The sequence below is a fragment of the Haemaphysalis longicornis genome, unplaced genomic scaffold, assembly GCF_048455015.1.
Source record: "Haemaphysalis longicornis isolate Haplotype H1 unplaced genomic scaffold, Haemaphysalis longicornis Haplotype H1 scaffold_10, whole genome shotgun sequence".
Lineage (NCBI taxonomy): Eukaryota > Metazoa > Arthropoda > Arachnida > Ixodida > Ixodidae > Haemaphysalis > Haemaphysalis longicornis.
The window spans coordinates 40,598,412-40,621,463 of record NW_027526204.1 but is presented as its reverse complement, the minus strand read 5'-3'; the positions used below and the strand labels follow the sequence as shown (position 1 = coordinate 40,621,463).

Sequence of the window (23,052 nt, the reverse complement as noted above, 5' to 3'; positions counted from 1 at the left end):
GTTCCCGCCGCTCCTTCCTCACCGTCGCTGGACCCATCAGCTCAACTCGTCCACGTCGGCCGCCTAAAGGGGTATTACTCAGCGGCCCCACCTGTTCCCTGACCCTCGATTTCAATAAGCACCGAGACGACGCTTCTCCGACGGAGGGGGTCATGTCACGGCCCTCTTTACATTTTAAAAGGCAATGCACTGGACCCCCTGGTGGCCAAACCATCGTAAATTTCATCTATGGGTACGTGCGGCATCAGTGGGTCGCGCAAGGCAAGCCGAAGCGAAGACGAAGAGGTCGCGCAGAGACAGACTGGCTCGAGCTACGCTGGTATCCTCGGCTTAGGACTATACGCCATATTCTTTGAGAATAGATCGCTTTCAAGCACAGCGTGTAAATAGTCCGCATCTGCCTCGTAAAAATATATATATATATATATATATATATATATATATATATATATATATATATATATATATATATATATATATATATATGTGTGTGTGTATTAATCTATGCAGAATGTAAGCCTTATTCTATATAGACGTTATCGAATGGCACCAGCTGAAGAACTCCAAGATCATTTAATTTAGCGGCAAACAATCATTGCCAGCACACATTTTTTAAGAAAAAAGAGCCGGGGATTCAGAATACCTTTAGAAAACTAGTTCGCGTTTTGAAAGACGGGAAATGTAAGCTAAAAGTGGAGAAGTACAAAAAAATGTGCCACTTACTTGACCCTTCGCACCGCAGTTATCCATGCTTGCCGTCTTTCCTTTGGGTAAGCTTTTCTAGGAAGTCTGTAGAATCGCACCGGTGGATTCTTATCGTTTGTCTTCTTGTTACTGTTGTGGCAGCCGACCACGCAACAATATTGTGGGCGACCTTTGGCTGGTCTCACCACCGCAGACATCGCGAAACGACTGCGTTTGGTCAACGGCTTCTCAGCGCTCCAAGCAGACTCCCGCCGGCCCACTCCTACATGTCTGGCAAGTGCACGTGCAGCTCGCGGTGCACGCTGTCGCACTTCCAGACCCAATTCGGTCCTCCCGCACCGCCTGAAGCATCCAGCCCCCTACTCACGAATGCGAACAAAGCGACCGCCGGCCGCACGAGCCACTGAACCCAGCACGTACAAAGGGTGGCGGAAACTCCCATGACTCCCTCGAACCAAAAAGGGAGCCGCTTCGCGATAGAATCAGCGCTGCCCTTGCCGGTAAACATTAGCTTCGCCTCCCTGTACGCGATTGCTCGGCCTGCCATCGTTCACTTGTCTTTCTGCCGGTGCGTTGGGGTCAGTATATCCACACTGGGGGAACTGCACGCCTTCTGTGGGCTCGACGGTGTTGCAAATAAATTTTGTAACGTCTAGGCTGATGAAACGTGTGCACGTGGCCGGCGTGAACCGAACGCGCACCCACCCGAATATTGTCCCCAAGAAATTGGCCACAGCTGCTAACTATTTGGTAACGCGCGCAGTTCCCATTGGCTTGCGACGCATAGCACGAGTATAACTGAAAAAAAAAAACAGCGTGCGCCAGAAATTTCCTGCGAAGTGTTGCTTGGCCTTCGGCGTATGTGGCTGCCGCATATTATCAGCATGAATAGTGATTATTGAAAGAGTAGATGCTGTGGGTCTGATTTCGCGCTTGTAGGTTATATTCGACTTAGGCAGCAGGCTCGGCAACAAACCTCGCCTTAAGAAACGCGTTCGCGAAACAATATGCGGAAAGATCCTGCAATATTTGTCGCCGTACTTTCAGTGAACATATCGTGGGCGATTGCATTTGTTGTGCACAGCTGAGCAAGCCCGCCAGGCACACGGTAAACGCAATTCGTTTTCAACAGGTTCCCATTGCTTCGTTGCGGGGACAGTGGCTGAAAAAGATATCCCGAAGGTAACATTGGTTCTCGCCGCACGCATTGACGGCGGACGGATGCAATATTCAAGTTGTTATTTTTGTTGGGCTTGTGAGCTGCCCCGATGGAGCTCCTACAAACTTGACGCCCCGAGTTATGGTGAAAACGACGGAGTCGCTGCACAGGTTCCCGTCGATTAACGCTACCTTCGCTGGAACAACGTTGTGTTCCCGCTAAATGACGGCCCTTCCAAGCACACAATTGACATTTTGGGGTGCTTATACAATTTCGAGCCTTCCCTGTGAATTTCTGCATGTGCAAAGAGGTGTTTCATAGCTCCTCGTCGTATGCGCAAGTCGACAACGTTCCCGAATGTCTAAATAAACGAGAAGGCTCGTAAAAAACGCCACTCGAGCAGGCACTTATAGTGGCAGTGTGGTTTACTTGTGTACAGGTGCCGGCAAAAGTAATTGGAGCATGGGAGCTGTGACCGAGCCGCATAGCAGCGCCGTGTAGCTGCACTACCTTAAAAACAAAAGGAGCAGAACACGCATGCGCACCTGCCGACGGTGCTAGCCCATTCATAGAGTTTCTTATAGCATTCACTAGAGAGGAATCTGGCGCTAGCGTTTATGGGGGTGACATCAAAGCGGACTGTGTCGTCATGAACCGCCATTATACCATGCGCTCGCCTTAGTTTCATCATTGGCTTGGATTGAAACGTTTTAGTGACCGCAAATTTCAACAAAGTGCCACAAAAACGCGAAGAATAGTGTGCCATTATGTAAGTGGATAATAAAAACAGGCTCTTTTAAAACTAAGGAAAACGGAAGTAAAGGGAATTCTTGCCGGAACGGTTGTGCTTGCTATTCCGCAGGCCAAGGTTGTAGGTACGAACAATGTTAATATTTCGAGGGGAAGCTTAAAACACACTCTAGTGGTATTATTTTACCAATATTTGTAGTAATAAGTTCTTTGAAGAGATTGGAAAGCTTTTTTAGCGTGTCTATGAAAGCATTGCCTTCGTAGTGAACCGGTGTACCGACCGTCAACCAGTTTAACAAGAAAAAAGAAAATGTGGCGTTAAACAGTCGCGCACGATGACAAGATAGAACGCATACAAGCGCCCTTATCTGCCGTATCGTGTCTTGAGTACGTTTGTTTCTTCATTTCGTCGGCTACAAATTTCGCGGCGGCATATGACCCGCTCAGTCATAAGTCCTTCGACTGCGGCATGAGCAACGTCAGGTGCGATCCCGCACTGCCTGCTGTTTCACCGAACACGGCCACCACAGAACAGGGAGGATTTCGACTTCCTTGTAGCTCGTAAACGTGTAAATGCATAGTGAAGAAAGCAAATCCCAAAAGCCACTTAAGAATTTAATCGTCATGCCGAGCCCAAGCCAAAAAGGGCCCATCTCCCCGCGAGGGGGACTCGAGTAAATGCGTCGCATAGGGGCTGGGTGTATTGCGTTAGCGTTTAGTGTTTGGGGAGTTGGTGGTAGTGAATGCGTTGTATCAGCATCTTTTTGACGTAGTTTGAATGAGTCGAGGATATAAGGAGCGTTCGTAGCCTTTCATTCTGTGTCGGTTTTGTGGCGCAGTGGGAAGAGCACCATGTACCTCGCGTTCCGCCCACAGGTAGTGAATGCGTTGTATCAGCAACTTCTTGACGTAGTTTGAATGAGTCAAGGATATAAGGTGCGTTCGTAGCCTTCCATTCTGTGTCGGCTTTGTGGCGCGGTGGGTAGAGCACCATGTACATTGCGTTCCGCCCGAAGGGTCGAGGGATCGAAACCAGGCGCCGGTAAGTATAATTTTTTATATAGTGTAGGGGGAGGGGTGCGGACCTGTTGTTGAGAGCGAGGAGGGTAGCGTGATGCGGGAGAGGAGGAGTGGGGGAGAGGGCACACCTGGAACGGCTGTTGCGGACGCCGAGGCACGCCGACAACGCCGGGTGACATCGTGAGTTAAAGAAATGCTCTGCATTTATAAGAGGGGCCTTACCATGAACCCCCACGACGACATGGCGTACGAGGCGCAGTTTCTTCTCTAGTGTACTTACTAAGAAGCTCTATCAGCCCGTCTATCGCGCCTGCCGACGGTGCTAGTCCATCTATACTTCTCAACCCACTTATTTTACAACTGCTTCGATTTTTTTTGGCAGCATACTGTTCTCAGAGATGGCGCTGATAGCAGAGGCGGCATCTAGCAGCTTCGCTCAAGCACTTTCAGCGCTGCTAGAGAATGTCGCAATTGCAGGGATCTGGAGTGGCAACTTTTCTTCTCCAATTTTGTATGTGGGTCTGCTATCAGCGCCATCGCCGATACCAGTATGCTGCAAAAAACGCTCGCAACCGGGTTACGAGAAGTGGGATAAGAAGTAAAGAGGGGTATTGGCGTCTTTGGGCACGCATGCGTGTTCTGCTCCTTTAGGTTACGCCTGTGCAGCTACACGGCGCTCCTACGCAGTTCCGCCACAGCTCCCGTGCTCCAATTACTTCTGGCGGCACCTGTACACCCGGCGGAAAAATTAGACGGGGCACACGAGCGCGTGGCAAAATGCATAGTCGTGCCATGCTTGCTGTCCCTGTCTTTCCCTTCACTTCATGCGGCAAAGCGGATCACATTCAGTGTTTGGCGATCTGGGTCACTCTGCTGCCTAATATGCCTCTTCCGGACACCGGCCGGCGGCGAAGGGCGAAGTGCGCGTTGCTCACTCTGCCCCGACCCGGCAACTGACAGGCCTTGCCAGTCTCGGTGACGAACTTGTGCCACATACAGTGTGTTTGTGTGTAAAATATGCAGTGGTTCGGTAACTTCGAGAAATTGTTCATTTTAATAAAGTGTGATGAGAGGTCACCTTGGACATATACTAAAACAGGTATTCACAGGGAGACACGCTAGCAGCCATCGAACCGGTCATTGGTTTGAGAAAAACAACAAATATAAAAAAGTTGCAGGCATCTACGTTTGTGTTGCCGAGAAATTTTCTGGAAAGGTGCGCTTAACGAGTAACACGTTAACACTTTTTCTAATTCCCAAAGGCACGCGCGGGCATTTGAGCGACACTGTTTCACCCGAAAGTGAAAATGACTTACGCGAGTTTCAGTTTTGATAGCACTGAGTTACTATATCTATTTTTGTCCGTCCCCCGTATTTCTGCTCACCCACGAGGCGGCGGGACTATCAAGACAAACGCGTGTGAATGATTTCCCCTTTCCGGTCAACCAGTGTCGCTCAAAAGGGCCGCGCGCGTGGCGTTGTGAATAACGAAGTGTTCCTTGTTCAGCGGCTGCCGCTTTCCATTGAGAGAAGTAGAGCGCCTTAGTCATGTTTGCCGCCGTGCGCCCCACCGCGAATCGGCGAAGAAACCAGATGTCCTAGGGGCCCTGAACATGAAGCGCCTGACCTGCCACCTTGCGAAGGCCGTACGGCGCTGTTCGGTGGACTCCGGCCGGCAGCAGACGAAAGGGTCAGCGAGCCGGCAGGCTGTTTCGCCATTATCAGCTGACGCGTTAGGCAATGCTATACAGGCGGCCGTGGTCTGGCGATACTGCTTCAGGATGTCGACACCCTCCGAATAAGACATTAGGTACTTCGTGTATCGCGGCGCTGGCCCACGGCAGCCCGGGCATTGATTAGGAATAGCCCGACGCGTGGAGTGTTTCGGCAAGCTGGCCTGCCGAAGCTGACCCTACGTTTTCGTGGTCCTTGATCGATGTAGCGGAATGTGCAAGTAGCGTGAGGTTTTCTGTTAAAAAGTTATTTCTGGCGATCTTGATTGCTTGGATGTTAGCGCGAGCAACCGAACAAGTTCGACCTCGCTGTTTCTTTGCTGTTCGGAAGCCCGTCTGCCGGACGTAATTTAATAGGCTTAAAATGCCTGTAATAAAGACTCTGCCCGTTCGAAGCGCACCTACCAAGCATTCTGATGTCTACCGCAAGGAAACAGCCCTCCACTTAATGGTTACCTCTTGACGATATATGGCTTAGCTGAGATAGCTACTTTAAAGCGCTGTATACAGAAAAAAAGGTAAATGTCTCCAATCATAGCGCCTGTGCGTATGTGCGGGTGAAGGTTCTGGGGCACGGCTCATGTGTGGCGACCACGGACGCGACATCGTAGTAACAGTGCGCAGCATTTTGGCGCACGGTACTACAGTGGCATTGGCCTCGTTGCCAAGCGAATGAAGGAAGAGAGAAAAGAGTGCGGCGAGAGTAAGGGGGAGGGTAGTCTGCCGCTCGGCGGCGACTAATGGCGAAAGTGTGAAGGGGAGGCCTGCCATACAGTTTCATAGTAAGTATACTAGAGAAGAAACTGCTCCTCGTAAGCCATGTCGTCGTGGGGGTTCATGGGAAGACCCCCCTTTTTGGCTTGGGCTTGGCATGACAATTGGATTTTAAGCGGTTTTGGGGATTTGCTTTCTTCGCTATGCATTCACACGTTTACGAGCTACAAGGAAGCCCAAATCCTGCCTGTTCTGTGGTAGCCGTGTTCAGTGAAACAGCAGGCAGAGCGTGATCACACCTACCGTTGCTCATGCCGCAGTCGAAGGACGTATGCTGAGCGGGAAATATGCTGCCGCGAAATTTGTAGCCGACAAAAAGAAAAACAAAACGTACTGCGACGAAGACAAGATACCACCACGGGGATACGACAGATACGGGCGCTTCTATGCGTCTTATCTTGTCATCGTGCACGACTGTTTAACGCCACGTTTTCTTTGTTCTTGTTAAACTAGCTGGCGCTCGGTGCACGGTTCACCACGAAGGCAACGCATACGCACGCTCAAAAAACTTTCCAAACACTTGAAGAAACTTATTATTTGCAATAACGGTAAAATAATCAAATCAGAGTCTCTATTGAAGCCCCCCCCCCCCCCCCCCAAATATTAACCTTGTTTTAAACTACCACCTAGGCCAGAAGAATAGCAGGCACAACCATTCCGACAAAAATACGCTTTACTTCCTTTTTCCGCAGTTTCGAAATAGCCGGTATTTATATTCACCTTACGTAATTGCACACTATTCGTCGCGTTTTTGTGACACTTTGTTTACATTTGCGGTCTCTAAAACGCTTCAATCCAAGCCAATGATGAAACTACGGCGAGCGGATGATATAATGGCGGCCCATGACGACACAGACGGCCTTTATGTGAGCCGCTTAGACGTTGGCCCCAGATTCCTCTCTAGTGGCTGCGGGCCATAGCTGCGCGTTCCACAGTGCGCTCGACGATGACGCGTTACTCCCCCAGAGGCAGTTCGCGCTCGCGGTAGGTTCAAACACACTGGGGGCGGCGACGCGCTGCGAGATAACGGCCAAGTAGCGAGCACCACCATGCGTTCGCTCATCGCTAGATCCCTACCTCATACGCAGAAACTTCCCCTCGCCCTTCGCAAAAATTTCGCATTATGGAGTAGAGTAGTCGTCAGCCATTTTGTATCACATGGACTGTGTTTTGGCGGCGTGACGAGGTGTTGTACACAATATATAGTTACTTTATCCGACATCAGTTTACCCAGAAAGTGCAAAAGCTCAATGTGATTACCTTAAGTTACGAGAAATGGTTAGACGCGGATATGATCTGCACCGGCAATATTTCCTGTGGCAACAAATGCTAGAGGTTTACTGCTCCACCATTCCCGGATACCCGCAGGGGGATTGGATGGCTTTCGAGCGCCTGTTATTGATATTGTCACAGAACATCTACGTGGACAATGTCCCATAGCGCCATAACTGGCTGGCCCGAGCTCTTTCATGGCCGCTTGTACATCCTTGTAAATGCATCACTGCTCCATCTTCCAATGTTCATCACATCTTTGCCTCGCCGCCACGTAACAATATAAACCGCCAGCACAAGGGCGGAAATCGATATTTTTGTGTTAGTGTAATTACAAACCAGTGTCATGTTGCCAAGCGAGGGTTTGACTGGTGAGCCCAAGGAGGCGGGTTTGATTCCGGCCGCAGTGGCTGCTTTGCAATGCAGGCGAAAAGAGAGAACGGCCGTGTGTCAAGAATTCGCCACACGTTAAAGATCCCCGCGTGGTCAAAACTAATTGGGATTTACTTATTAATCGATTGTAGGGCGTACCGCACCGACGCAACGCAGGCTATAAGCCGCGTCGTAGTGTAGGGCTCCGGATTAACTTTGACGACGTGGAAATTTTTGACGTGCACCGAAATCCGGTACGCACGGGCGTTTTCGCTTTTCGCCTCCATGAGAAAAGGTGACGCCGCGGCCGGCAATTAAGCCCGCGACCTCCTGCTCAGCTGCGCAACGCCTTAGCCACTGAGCTACCGCGGTAGGTTCAAAATTATTCCTGAGCCCTTCACTACAGCGTGCCTCATACCCCAAAATTTTTTTATTCCTTAATTTGGAAATGCTTGAGTTCTGGAATAAGGAATTGCTGTCATTTCTGCACTTTCCCAGATGTCGCGACAGCTGCAGAAGGTCAGGATAACGATGCGACACCTGCAGGAGGGAAAGTAAAAGGTCAGGATAAGGGTCCGCTACCTGCAAGAGGAAAACCAAGAGGTCTGGAGAGGGGTACGACACCTGCAGGAGGAGGAGGGCAGTATGAGGAAAAGGACCCAGACGAAACTACTACGGAAGCGCCCGTCGAAGGATCAGGCAGACTTCGATTGATCGTCATCCTCGGAATCGTCGGCATTTTGGTGTGCGTCGGGATCGGACTGTCCTTCTTCTTCTTCTTCGGTGAGTGCTCGTCTCTGAACTGTGTCCTTCGGAATTCGTTGACAAGGCAGTTGTTTTGTGGTTGGGGATGTTGGCATCGAATCGCGTGTTTTGGGCAACATGAATAGCTTCCCCTGTAGAACTGTTCGCAGCGCTGCCTGACGACGTATGCATGTCGTCCGAGACTACCATGGCGACGTCAAAAGCGCTCCCCAGCGCGGTGAGTAAGCATTTCCTCTCCACTGTCTGTGGCAGTGAGTTGCGACACCGTGAACCCCGAGCGCCCACAAATGAGCTGTAGCTTAGAAACCAGGAACTGTCAAATTGGCGGTTAAGCTCTCGCATACGGACAACCAGGCAAGGAGCTTTACGCGCCGGTCACCAGGTTATGGTTGGTACAGTCGAAGTTTGAAGAAATACTGCAAGCCTAATCGCCACCTTTGGCGTTTGTTCTCACCAATGTCCGTTGTGTCGCACCTTGTGGCGTATTTATGAGCAGTTGCAACGCAAACGTTCGGCGATATAGAACAGTGTCCACGTACAACACGAAGAAGGATAGGCTGGCGGGAAAGTAAAAAGCACACCACACAAACAGGTACACATTGATGCGAACCACGCGTTGCATTTGTTTACTTGTTTTATGGGCGACAGCTACAATGCCCGTATCCTCGCAGTTTCGCTGTGACCCGTGGCCGCATCTTGGTTGCCGGGCTAGAAGCGGTTCCTAGGGAACCTGCGAGGGCTAGGGAACGTAGTGATTCCCTGACCACCGTATCTGGCACCGCCGGTCGGGGTGCCAAATAAAATAAAAATTAAATCAAAAGAAATAAATTACAAAATTGGAACGTAGAAAAATAAAAGAAATGAAATGAATGAACTAAAAAATATGAACAGGGGTGGCTCGGTGGGATTGGTCAAGCTTCGTCGACGGAACGAAACCAAGACGAGGCGGCTAGCGGAGGGGACGGAGGAAGAACGACCCACACGCCTCGAGAAGTGTAACCGTACAGACAACCAAGCTAAACAATATATTAACTTTGCCTCTCGCTACCCACACCCAGGCATGACTGAGTTAAGCCTCAGCCGATTTTTTTTAGGGGGTGGCGGAGTAAAGTTTATTGATCCACGTAGCAACGCCGATGGGGTCCTTTCTGACCAAGCGAAAACATCAGCCACAGGAAACTTCCTGACGCCGAAGGACAAGAAAGGCGTGCAAAGATTCCTCAGCCCGTGCGCGTAATATGGGTGCTTCGTCGCGAACTTCGCGAGCATTGCGGAGCCGCTCACGCGTTTAACAAAAGAACAGGTACCTTTGTGCTGTAAAGACGCCCCGGAGGAAGTACCTCGCGAGTTGCCACTATGCCTGCAAAGCCCGCCAGTGCTCGCTTATTTATGCGAAAACGCCGAAACAGAAATGCACACAGCCGCCATTAATATAGGCCTAGGTGCTGGCATCGTACAAAAACAAAGCCATAGTCTTTCAAAAAAAAAAAAACACTACTCAGCCTCTGAGAGTGTCTACAATATGGACAAACTAAATTCCTCCCGGACCTTTTTGGCAGATTTAAACTGGTTGAAGACTACCATGCGCAGTGTACTTCGCCAATATGAAGGACCCCTCTTGCCATCTCGGGTTCTGTAGCCTGCACCTCTGAAAATTCCACGTAACCATAGACTCATACACCAACTGCCTTCCACGCGCCACCGTCGACCCGCCGACTCCGGACAGCGATGAAGACACCGCGTCCTTCGGCATCGGGACAGAAAGCGACCTAACCGCCCAGCACCGTGCTCACCTCGAGTCGCGCCTCATCATCGACCGTCTCGAAGGACGCAACGTCGTCGCCCCAAGGGACACTGCAAATATCAAATTTCGCTCACATGAAAGTTCAACTGCCCCGAATCCCTCTCAACGTTTATTCGGTGGCGAACGATGCTTTAATTGTCCAGAACTTACCAATTGAAAAACGCATTTCATGACTCGCGCCATTTCATGACGTTTCGCATAACGTCAATGGTTGCCGTGAGCGAGTGAGACAGCGGGGTGTTTCAGCAGGAAAACTAAAGGCTACCGAAAGAGAGAGAGAGAGACAACTTTATTACGCAGTAATGCGAGAGTGGTTCCTCAGTCCAGGAGCCCATGTGCTGTCCAGACTGCCCTAGGCCTGGTCACAAGCAGGAGCTGGTCCTCCGGTCGACAGCTGGACAGCAGTATCTCCCACTGCTCAGGGGAAGGGGACGGGTTCAGAGGCGGAAGGTCCGAGTTTTTTGTGCAGTCGAATAATATGTGTGCCAGAGTTCCTGGTTTGTGGCAGAATTTACACTTATCAGAGTGCTGTGTAGGGAAGAGTAAATGCATACGGATGGGGTGGGGAAAAGTACCTCCTTGAATTTGTCTGAGTGTGATTTCTTGGCTTTTGGTCAAAGATATGTGAGGACTAGGGAAGGTCTGTTTCGTGGTTCGGTAGTATTGGGTGATTTCTTGGTAGGTGAGGAGAGGTGCGGAAACAGCCCCGGTCTCAGCGGCTCGGTGAGTGAGGTCTCGAGCCTGTTGATGAGCAAAATTGTTGCACGTCAGTGCAGAGTGGGCGGGAGTCCACACAATGTCCACCCGATGGGCAGGCGGATGTTCATTCAAAAGTCGGTTTGTGGCGGGGGCCACCCGTCCCGACAAGAGCCTGCGGCAGGCGGCTTGCGAGTCCGTCAATATAATCTTGGAGGTGGTTTGGGTAAGGGCGAGCGCAATAGCTAATTCTTCAGCGTCCAGGGAGGAAGTTGTCCGGATTGAAGCGGTGGTGATGAGGGCGTTCTTGGATGTTACCACTGCCACCATAGTTTGGTTATCTGGGTAACACCATCGCGGCCGCAGGAGCCACTGATCGCGCACTCAGCACATACCACAAAATGTGCACGCCTACACTTCCGCTACCTGCCACTATCTGTGCGTCAACTCTGGTGTAAGACGGAACGTGAGGTGGTAGTTAAACAATGTGAATGTGCCGCGCGGCCTTTTACATCACCTATATAACGTCTAGTGGGCAGCGTGACCGCAGCGCTAATGGGTTTTAGTCGCTTCGATGAAATCGGAACAAGTGGCGCCATCTGCCAGTTTTATTTGTAACAGCGTGCGACGCTTAATTTGTGCGGCCAGCTACGTCCGCTTTGGTTTAGTTAAACCGCACCATTGAGTTTTGCAGAACATTACGTCAGTTTTCCGTCGCTATATAGTAGAGCTTATTGTGGTATCTGTTAAATGTTTTGCGAAGGAGTTGCCCATTAGCCCGTCTGCCAAAAGTGTGGCTAGGACATTTACGAGACTCAAACCACTACTAACAAATGCGTTTGCACGAGTATGGAATGAAAAATGGGCGAACATATCTCAGTGGAAGCATAGCAGCACACAACACCTGACCAAAAAAACCCAGTTTGACGCACGCATTTTAAAGCGCAGCCCTTTGGCGCCCGGTAGTGGGGGGGGGGGCGGAGGGGCGTCGCCGTCGCCGTCGTCGAAAGAGAGTGCGTTGAGTATGTATTTTACACGCGGAGTTCACAGAGGGCGCAGGTCTCGCCGGAGCCGGGGAAAGGGAGGGGCAATCAAATAAATGGTCATATACTCTAATTCACTATGAACAAAGTCAGAATATTTACAGTGGGATATGTACATGTCAGGGAAAGAGCGGATAGGTAGAGCAAGCTATATGAACTAGAGCAAGATATATAGGGGAAAGAGAGGGGCAAATAAATAAATGGTCATATACTCTAATTCGCATGAAGAAAATCACACTATTTACAGTGGGCTATGTACATGTAAGGGAAAGAGCAGAGAAGTAGAGCAAGTTATATAAAGCAGAGCAAGCTATATAGGGGAAATAGAGGGGCAATAAATTTAAGTCATATGATCTAATTCGCTATAAAGAAAATCAGACGATATACAGTAGGCTATGTACATGTTAAGGAAAGAGCGGAGTAGTAGAGCAAACTATATACACCGCCGTGGAAGGTGAAAGGGAGGGACAATCAAATAAATAGTCATATGCTCTAATTCGCTATAAAAAATCTGGCTATGTACTTGTTGGGGAAACAGCGAAGTAGAGCAAGCAGCAAGCTATATAGGGAAAAGGGAGGGGCAATCAAATAAATGGTCATATATTCTAATTCACTATGAATAAAACCAGGCAATGTACAGTGGGCTGTGTAAATGTTAGTGAAAGAGCGGAGTGGATGAGCATGCTACATACAGTAGAGCAAGCTATATAGGGGAAAAAGAGGGGCAATAGAATAAATGGTCATATACTCTAATCGGTAAGAAAAAATCAGACTATTTACAGTGGGCTATGTACATGTAAGGGAAAGAGCAGAGAAGTAGAGCAAGCTATGTACACCGCTAGGGGCAAGAGAAAGGGACGGGCAAATAAATAATTGGTCGTATACTCTGATTCGCTATGAAGATAGATAGATGTAACTTTATTAGGAAAAGGGCTGGCTCAGAGGCCTATAAGGATGGTAGGGTGGGAAAGGAGGGGGTAAAATGAAGTCTGGCACAGAATGTCAGCCTCGCTTGCAAAGTCAAAGAGGGAACGCAGGACTCGGGCGCCGTGCGTATGCTGTGTTGGTGAGAGCCAGTACTCGTATGTCGGAACTTGGCGGCGATGGCGCGCGCGAATAGTCTCAAGTCTGAGACGCTCCCATACAAGATGCTGCATAGTGGGGCGGATCCCCAGGTCTCACGTTCGACAGGTGACGTCGGGATGGGAGGGCTCAATGTCTTAAGGTTGCTGGCATCCATGACGAGGGATGTAGGCTCGCCATTAAGCAATATCATCAACTGTGAGTGCTGCTCCAGCTCGAGCCTTATGGATAAAAAACTCGGAAGCACACGGCAGTCCGTTTGGAAATGGATAGGGGTCAAGAGGTACCGATGCGAGAAGCACTTGCCATTCACGTTGGTTCAGGAAGTCACGCTGGTCGTCGGGGTCCTGGAGTGGACGGACGGTAGTGAATCCACGTTCCAGCGGCGGCGAGCGGGAATGGAAAAGCGCGCTCGCCAACGGGTGAACGGTCTCATTTCCGAAGCCGCCCGCGTGGCCGCGAATCCAGGTCATGTACGTCCACATTGTTTTGTATGCAAAGTGCGCGGAAACTGTTCTTAATTTGAGGAGAGAAAGCCGTGCCGTGGAATCTGCTGTAATTTTGTGATGGCCTGAAGGGAATCTGTGTAAATGGGGAGGCGCCCCCCAGGGGGAAAGGCGCTTTGAGACACTTCCTGCGATTAAAAGTCTAGGGCCATGTGAATAGCGCGCAACTCCAGTTCTCAAGACGTAGGGCACTCCTGATCATTGTACTGGAGCCCCAGGCCACGGCGCACGTCACGTTGAGGGTGGTAGAAAGCAATGCCTGCACGGGGGTAGTAGAATCCCAGGAGGCGCCTGTGAAAATTGCCCCAGGATCGGCAACGACACCGGCAGCCTGAGTGGATCGCTGAAAACCGTGAGACGCTTTGGTAATCTTGCTGGTAGTAGAATTGAGCCGGCAGATATTTTCATGCTCCTGTGGCGAAATCTTTGGAGGAATGTTTGGCAGGTCAGTATGGTTCACGGAGGAGTCTAGCAATAGTAAATGTTGACCAGAAATAGTCCATGTGCGGCGTCTTGAGTGATTGCGCCTCTACTCTTTGATAGTCGCAGCTATTACATAAGACGAGAGAAACGATGGAGCTCTTCTCGCGCGTGGCGGGGAAGGCCGGTAAAAGCACGCATGGATGCTCGGTGCAACACCTCTAGCTGTTTGGTTTGAGCCTGAGTGACGTGAAAACAAGAGGCTCCGTAGTAGACGCGTAAAGTTAGAAGTGCTACTACTGAGCTTACAATAGACAATTCTGAGCTTACAATAGAGAAATCATAATTCTGTGCTTTTGAAAATTCAACCGACAAACAGAATGGGATCACAGTCCTGTTCCTAGTTCACTTTGTTTACCCGCTGGTCACGGTAGTGTACAGCGCCTTATTACGATGATGGGGGAAACAACGGCGGCACTTGCTGCTCTTGTTCCGATGGAGGTGTCCAGTGGAAAAATAGATTTCCGATAAACAGAATGGGATCACAGTCCTGTTCCTACTGTACTGTGTTTATCCGCTGGTCACGGTAGTGTACGGCGCCTCATTACGATGATGGTGGAAACAATGGCGGCACTTGCTGCTCTTGTTCCGACGGAGGTGTCCAGTCGAAAATTAGATTTGCTTATACGCCTCGCCCCCAATGCCTCCTTGTTCACGGTTGGTTTCGCGTCACGCTCGAGGCACGCGGTGAACACCTGAGTACGCTTTCCTGCGGCTATACATAATGTGGCTGCTTCTGACTACGGGCCACATTAGTAACAGTGCTGGCATTTTGATTTTTTCTTCGTTGGCGTGTGGAATGGGGCGGACGTGGTCATATAGGAGGTTCATTTAGGTGTCCGTGTATCAACTGCGGGGCCTGTGTGTACCAAGTGTCCGTATACCAAGTGTCTGTGTACCAAGTGCTAGGCCGTGTACCAAGTGCAGGGCCGTGTATACCAAATGTCCGTATACGAAGTGTTCGTGTACCAAGTGCGGGGCCATGTGTACCAAGTGTCCGTATGCCAAGTGTCCGTGTACCAAGTGCTAGGCCATGTAACAAGTAGGGGCCATGTATATCAAGCGTCCGTATACCAAGTGTCCTTGTATCAAGTGCTAGGCCATATACCAAGTGCAGGGCCGTATGTACCAAGTGTCCGTATACCAAGTGTCCGTGTACCAAGTGCTAGGCCCTGTACCAAGTAGGGGTCATGTATACCAAGTGTCCGTATACCAAGTGTCCTTGTATCAGGTGCTAGGCCATGTACCAAGTGCGGGACCGTATGTACCAAGTGTCCGTTTACCAAGTGCTCATGTACCAAGTGCTAGGCCCTCTACCAAGTGCAGAAGCTGAGCACTAGGCCGTGACGTTTGCGTCAATCTCCGAGCTATTGCCCGAACCATTACTAGGTCTGCTCTAGTCTTCGACAGAACCCCGTCTTGTCTAGTAAAAAGCATGTTTGAATTACGATGAAACTGAAATTACTGTCCAAGTAAAAAAATTAAGAACACACTTAAGTGTAAGCATTGAAGGTAGCCGAGCTGTACGCACCCCGCACGACCCTTACGAAGGTTTTAATCAACGATTGCAGCCGATTTGCTTCTTCACAGCCGAAATGACCTTTCTACCATTGTTGCTTAAGTGTGAGCGGACTTCTCTTTTTTCAAGCAATAACCTTTACGCATTAGCCTAGAGAGGCGTACGCTATGACTTTGTCGTTCCCAGCAAGTCTTGTCACAATTACGGCGAATGGTGGGTCTTTTCAATTTCGTACAAATGTTGCCGCAATTACGGCTAACGCTGGAATTCCTATTTTCAGCAATCTCGGCCAACCTTCGAAGTGGGTGTGCTTGGCTTATCAAGCATACGCGGGGACGCTGGCCGGACGCCGAGACACGCGCACATGAGCGATCGAAATTTTTAATTGCCGGACGGCCGCCGCAACCTTGACCAATGTCTCTAAGTGGGTATGCTTGGCTTGACAAACGGCCGCCGGTGACTCTAGGCGGTCGTCGCGAGGCAAGCACACACGAGTGCTAGGCATTTTCTTGGTTTTCGTAACTCCGCTGGTCGCAACGATGCTCGTGCTCACGGGAGAACGCTCGAAAATTTCTTAATATTTTTAACTGTGAACACAAAAAATTACGACTTTGGTAAACAGCTTCACAGCTAAAAGCACTTTCACGTTTCTGTACCGCTACGTGTCATTTGTTCACAATGCGCGTGTGCCGTCAAAAACGCTGCTGTACAGGGGGATCAAAGTTAAGTAGACAGGTTTTTTAAAAATTAGGCGTTTGTATCTAGTGAAGTTACGCACCAAGGGGGACACAGAATGGGGTGGCGATTATTAATTTCGGTGGCAAAATTATTTAAAATTCTCATAATAACTTTTTACTGGCTGCGGTAAGCAGGCATGTTTTTACTGAAAAGTTAGACGCAATGGTGTTTTTATGCGTTTCATGTTGCAGAATTATTCTAGCCCATCCACACTCAGAGATATCGAACCGCAAATTTTAATTGCCTCCTAAGATTACGCATGCAAGACCGCGATAACCGGCGCAAAGCTGCTCCCTATTGTTGCGGGGGTGGAGGAATAGGCAGAAGTGATAACTTGCACCCTTTCAGTGTTGGATTGCGTAATCGCAAAAGGCACTGCTCGGAACCTCGGTTGTTCCGTGATTTCGCCTACCGAGAGTGAAAGAAGGGCAGTTGTAAACTTTGCCTATGCGTCCGCCGCGTTGTCAAACTAAACACCGCACATCACAAAAAGGAGGAGCTTTGCGGCGGTTCTGGCGGCCTTGCATGCCTAATCTTAGGAAGGGCAATTAAACTTTGCAGTTCACCATTTCTGAGTGTGGATGCTCTAGAATAATTCTGTCAAATAAACAGCGTAGAAACACGATTCCGTCTAACTTTGCAATACAAACAAGGCTGCGTACTGCAGCTACTCAAAAGGTAATTATTCAATTTTAATTAACAAGGCCACCTACATCAATAATTGTCAGCTAAATCTGTGTCCCCCCTGGACGCATAACCTTACGGCAGAGGTGGTCTTCATGTAGATCTAAGCACAATATATAAACAAAAATGTGTCGACTTAACTTTGATCACCCTGTATATTGACCCAATCTGAACAAGGCTCACTAACCAACAAGGACGTGAATAAGGCTGATTAGCCAACAAGGCCGTCAACGAGGCTGAACAATAAAGACTCATTGTGAACAAGGCACCCGTAGGGGTACCGAAACGCCAAACTGCTTTTGACTTCATCAGTAAATCAATTCATCGTACTGCAAACATTACCGCGCCTCAGTACGCTGGAAAAACACACATAATAAAAGTGTTGCCTCTGACTTGCCCCTCGCATGTTTTTTTTTCTGTTCTCGCAGCACCGGGCGGAGAGGAATCTGCCTTTGGACAAGCACAGCCCGGCGGAGGATTCTACTATGCTACAGGAGACGGAACAACCGGAACACTTTGGGCATACAAATAAGAAGTTCTGGTTGCATAGTTTCCCGCCTTGCACTGGTGATGGGCGTGGGGCATTTCGGCGAGGAGCGTGGCTGGGTGCAGCAAATAAAATATTGCAACAGTTCGGTCTTTCTATCAAACCTGGGCTTACCATAATGTGGACCTAATAAACTATTTGTGAGCCGGAGTAATGAATTATGAAGAGGTCAATTATGACACAAACGCACCATTGGAGGCGTACAGGAACAATATATGCATAAGCGATTGACCGACATAACTCTCGGCTTTCAGTACCCAGTAGCTGTGGAGCACGCGACTACCGCGGTGCTCGGGGTTCGAACAGGATGGCTCTGAAACAAACTTGGTAACGTTCAACCGGCGGGATAATGATATTTATGGGCCCAGTTGGAATAAGAGACGGCATCCTGATTGATACAAGCTACCGATAGTAAAAGCCCATGGGCCAACAGCTAGCAACGGTGAAAGGAAGGTTGTTCGTCTTAACCAGGATAACCGTTTAATCGAGTTTGTCTTAACCATAGTCTACGGTAAATGCTCCATTTATCAATGATGTGTTTATATTTGCATGACCTATCCGAATAGCAGCAACTAGATGTGCGTGTGGTGGCTGTGTGTGCGCGTGTTTGAAGTGTTTAGTCAGCAGTATTTCACTCCGTAAATGTGTCCTCGAGGTAGGCCACCAGCCCTGACAGCAACAAGATTGCCGAAAGAACGGCATATCTTGAGTTTCGCCAGGAAGGTGCTACAAAAATTCACTAAACCGCTATTATAACGAAACTGCTCCATTAGCGCTTCATTCGAAGTGTCTCATGGTGTCATGTGCAGCACGTACAAAGGCGGTCGTGTCGTTTTTAGAAGACAGACTTGTAAAATATGACAATGTGTACGTGCTGAATAACAGTGGTCGTTAAAGAGTCAGCAGCAGCTGTGGCAAAATGGCCATGCCGGAAACTGGCAAACGTTAGAATACTGAGTATACAAGCTCACGTGCTGATGTCCTTCCAATAACGAGGAAATATAAAATTCTCACACTATGGCACTCTCATCGCCGGTGTGGCGTCCTCACGTTCAACACTTCATGAAACACGGTCAAAGAATAGAAAAATCCACCGAGTATCAGAAACCCACTAAAATGGCATTAGTAGAAAACATCTTTAGATTCAGTTGACACCTCTAGAGAGCTAGAACCAGCCCACGGCACTGAGGAGACAAGACTCGCCAAAATTGTTAACACCATATCTGGAGAGGTTATTTAGGAAGTTTGACAGGGAAAAGATCGCAAATAGCAGAAAGTGCCTCGTTCAACATAGGCAACAAAATGCCAGAACAAGATGACTATTGACCCCAACCAGGCGAAAGAAATGTAAAATCATGGCGTTCTTCCGGCGGTGACAAGGCCTAGCTTTGTAGTGAAACGAAATAGCAAACCGGTGGACCACCAGAGTGCCGTTTCTCCTTGGCCTCTGCGTTGCCGGTGAGGGTGGGAGAGTTGCCGTTGTGACGTTCCTTGGCGCGGACGGCACTGGTCGTGGCGTCCTCGTGGCATCTGCGCCCCCCACACCTGTTGTGGGTATCGAGAGACAGAGGAGGACGAATAAGCTTTTATTATGCACACCACGATGTGCTCAGCCTCCAAAGTTCACGAGGCCGCGAGTCCGAGCTGCGTCAGGAGCCCGTTGCACCAGGGCCTTCTGTAGCTCTGGTGCTGAGCTGGTCAGCTCGGCCTCCCACTGCTCAAGGTTGCGGATGCGGTGGGGTTAAGGTTGTGAGGACAAGAGAAAACAAGGTGTTAAGTGTTGAGAGTTATGCGACGGTAGGGGCAGTTGTAGGGGAAAAGGGACGGCGAGATGTGGCGCAGGAGTGGCTAATTATAGAATTGTTGGTCTCCCAGCTGATGCATCTCATTCGTAGTATCTGAGGGTCCTCATATGGACTGCCAGAGTCAGACGCATGTCGCCTCGTACAAGACTTAGTCACCAGCCGTACCACTTACGGAACCGATAGGGGTATAGATGAAAAGTGCCATTAACGAATTTAGGAACGAAAAAAAAGTTTTTCGGGGCAGATTAAGAACCTCCCAAAAACTATGTTCGGATTCGGTTCTGATCTGCGTACCCAGCCTTCGACAATGTCACCCACGAAGCGATCCTTGAAGGACTGAGAATCCAACTGCGCAGAAGAGATGTACAACGTTCCACGAGCGTTCCTGTCAGGCCGTAACCCTAGAATTTGACTGGGTCCAATACAAACTGGCGAATTCTCAACACCGCCGAAAGGCACGCCCCGAGGCTGTTACCTCCCAAGCTTCCAACGTCGATGATCAGAAAATCTAGACGGACATGGGATCCGCTGGGGAGCAGCAGTACAGACGGGGCCTCCCGTGCACCCCTACGATGTCGGCTTCACTGCTTTACTAGTCATTCGAGCACGGACACGACGCCCAACCTAACCCAACGCCTGACCCAACAACCGTTAGCATCGCATCCAGCCCGGCACCTTGAGTAACAATGCTTCACTGTTTGCGAGTACCATTTTATGCATAGGGCTCAGGTACTTACTTGTTACAACAACTAAACACTACGGTCAAGCCGTTGATGCACTTGATACGGTACATTTCCACCCAACACAACGATGATCAAGCCCTGCTGACCAGCCGAATCACACATAGCACACCAAATGTGCGACTACGCCCCAAGGAACTCTCTAAAATATGATCCTTGATTCGAAAATCGTATAAGCTCGCCCTGGGACTCTCGAAGCTCAACAAGCTAACCAACAAAATCGACTGGCTCTATCCCAACGGGCCGCATGGTTCTCGACAAAACACTCCATACCTACAGACTTCCGCACTCTCCGTTAGGGGACCGACATAGCCCCACAGGCTTGCCTTCGCTCGCGCATCTTGCTTCGCACCCAAGGACCAGCAGTGCCTGACTCCCTACTTTTTACACTAATCGATCCGGCCTGATGTAAGCACTCTTGTGGCACCACTGTCGTTAAGGTTGACCCAACAGGCAGTCAAACTGCCATCTGCGGAAGCTAACCCTAACGCCACAACGAGGAACAGCATCGGCCTCGCTTCGCGCCGTAGCCGGCGGCGGCCGGCAGCATTCCTCAGCACGTGCCGTCAGCTTTGACTCCGCTGCACGAGCGCGCCGGCTGAGCCGCGGATCAACGTCTCCGCAACATCATGATGGAAGTTACCGTCGAAGGAAATGACATCGCCCCAGATGACCTCAACGATCTCTCGCGGGAGACGATTCATCGCCGCCAACAAGCCCTTCGCGGACAATCACTCCGGCGCAATTCCGCCATCGCAACTAATCCTTTTTCAAGCCGACGCCAACATCGGGTGGCGCGACCGATACCCCCGGTCCTACCTCTACCGGCGGACATCAAAAGCATCCTTTGACCTGGTGGCAGCCTGACTCTCACACAAGCTTCACTGGCTACCCTGGCTAACACCGTGCAAGAGAAAGCGGGAGTCTCACCCCCTGACTGTGATCGAATTCGCATTCACGCGAGGGCGAATTTTATCATTGCTAGCACCCACGACGATAGGTGAGCGCATAATTATGCGAAGCTGGAGGCTCGAACCTTGACTGGCAAGCAATACCTGTTATCTACGCACGTACCCGCTCCATCTAATACAGCGACGGGTGTCATTTTTAATATCCCAGCTGACAAAACCCCAGAGCAAATCCTCCACCACCTTACCCACTTCAACCCTGGACTCGGTTGTGCTCGACGCGAAGCGGCTGAATTATTCTAACATTGTCCAAATTTTGTTCGGTGGCACTACTGTCCCTTACTGTACTCGGTATCGCGCCGCAACATACCGCTGCAAGCCTTTTCGCAAGAAATCTTAAGCATGCACTTTATGCTGGTGGCCAGAACACCGACGCGGTGTCTGCCCAACCGGGCAAGCTTCCTCACGGTGCCCAGCCTGCGGACTGATAAAAGCCACATAAAATCACCCGTGTACTCCGAAATGCGTCGTTTTTGAAGGCACTTATGATACTGGGATGGCAGCGTATCCAATCGCTACCAACCAGGCCGACCTGCTGCTTCGTACGCAAAGGCTGCAGCTTCTGCGGGGACTCTTCGTGCCACGGAATTTCCTCCACTGCAACCTTGCAAGACCTCAAAAACTGTTCCCAATGAACGACCAGATCCCCTATGTCACCCAGACGCCTCACCATCAGGCACCCTAAAAACAAAGGTGAGCTGCCAGCACTCGCCTCCCAGTGCTCCATCATCATCATTGCACTCGCGTGTCTCATCTTCCCCTGATGCGCAAACAGAAATTCTGAATGAGTTGCAAGCTATCAGGGCGGAAATCCTCCCTTTGAAACAAGAAAATTAAGCTTTTAGTGTGAGAATAGCCTTTAAAAACAACAACTCTACGCTCGTCCCGATATTCCCTCCGTTCATTAGTAGCAGACAGCTCAGGCCTCTTAGGATATTTCCACCCCCCCCCCCCCCCCTCTAAAGCGCAAAGCCATGGCTAACCCCACTTCCTCCGACACATCTCCCACATCAGACGATCGTCTCGCTGGTATAGAGGCTGCATGCCAAGCAGATCTCGGGCAGCAGAAGGAGGAATATTTACAACCCGCCGCGGTGGCTCAGTGGCTAAGGCGTTGCGCTGCTGAGCACGTGGTCGCGGGTTCGATTCCCGGCCGCGGCGGCCGCTTTTCTGATGGAGGCGAAAAGCAGAAACGCCCGTGTGTACGAGATTTCGGCGCACGTTAAAGATCCCCAGGTGGTCAAAATTAATCCGGAGCCCTCCACTACGGCGCGCCTCATCGCCTGCGTTGCGTCGGCGCGTTAAACCCTACAATCAATCAATCAATCAAGGAATATTTACAACTCCAACAAATCCTCTTTGCCAACCAGGCAGCCATGCAGGCAACCATTGAATCACTTCGGGCCGATATGGAAATTGTCGCCCTGCCAGCGACGGAAATTTGCTGCAAAATACCCCCCTCCCACATAGTGAATTTGACGATGAATATGCCGGATGCCGCGTTTTCTGCTTGGCAGCGGAATTGCAGAGGCCTTAACCGCAAGCGCTCTAACCTGCAGTTACTTCTTTCCGCAGAACCAAACGCTCCTCTTGTCATAGCTTTAGAAGAACCCGGACGGAACGTCAGGTTGATGGACTATCAGGTCTTGCAATCCAAAGATAACCCATACACTGCGGTATTGGTCCAACGTAACATCCCCGGGGAACGTTTGCAATTTGTCAGTATCGATATCCCGCATAATTTGGTTGTCCTTTATCCCCCCCAAAAGGAAAGCCTCCCGATTGTATGTACTCAACGTATATAGAAAAACCTCCCTGCGCACTCGCACACATTCAGGCAACTGTCCCACCTTGCTATTCTTGCTTCACAGCCTCATCCTCTACTCATA

General features: G+C 50.0%; 1 protein-coding gene across 1 annotated transcript in view; it reads left to right on the top strand.

Moving 5' to 3' along the window:
• LOC144159797 (uncharacterized) overlaps nucleotides 1–17,793 on the top strand; it is a 101,369-nt gene extending 83,576 nt beyond the window's left edge. The window contains exons 5-6 of the mRNA XM_077691481.1: nucleotides 8,284–8,568; nucleotides 17,532–17,793. Of these exons, the coding sequence (XP_077547607.1) occupies nucleotides 8,284–8,314 (31 nt within the window). The 3' untranslated portion in view covers nucleotides 8,315–8,568; nucleotides 17,532–17,793. The remainder of the gene's footprint in view (nucleotides 1–8,283; nucleotides 8,569–17,531) is intronic.
• The last annotated feature ends 5,259 nt before the right edge of the window (nucleotides 17,794–23,052 follow it).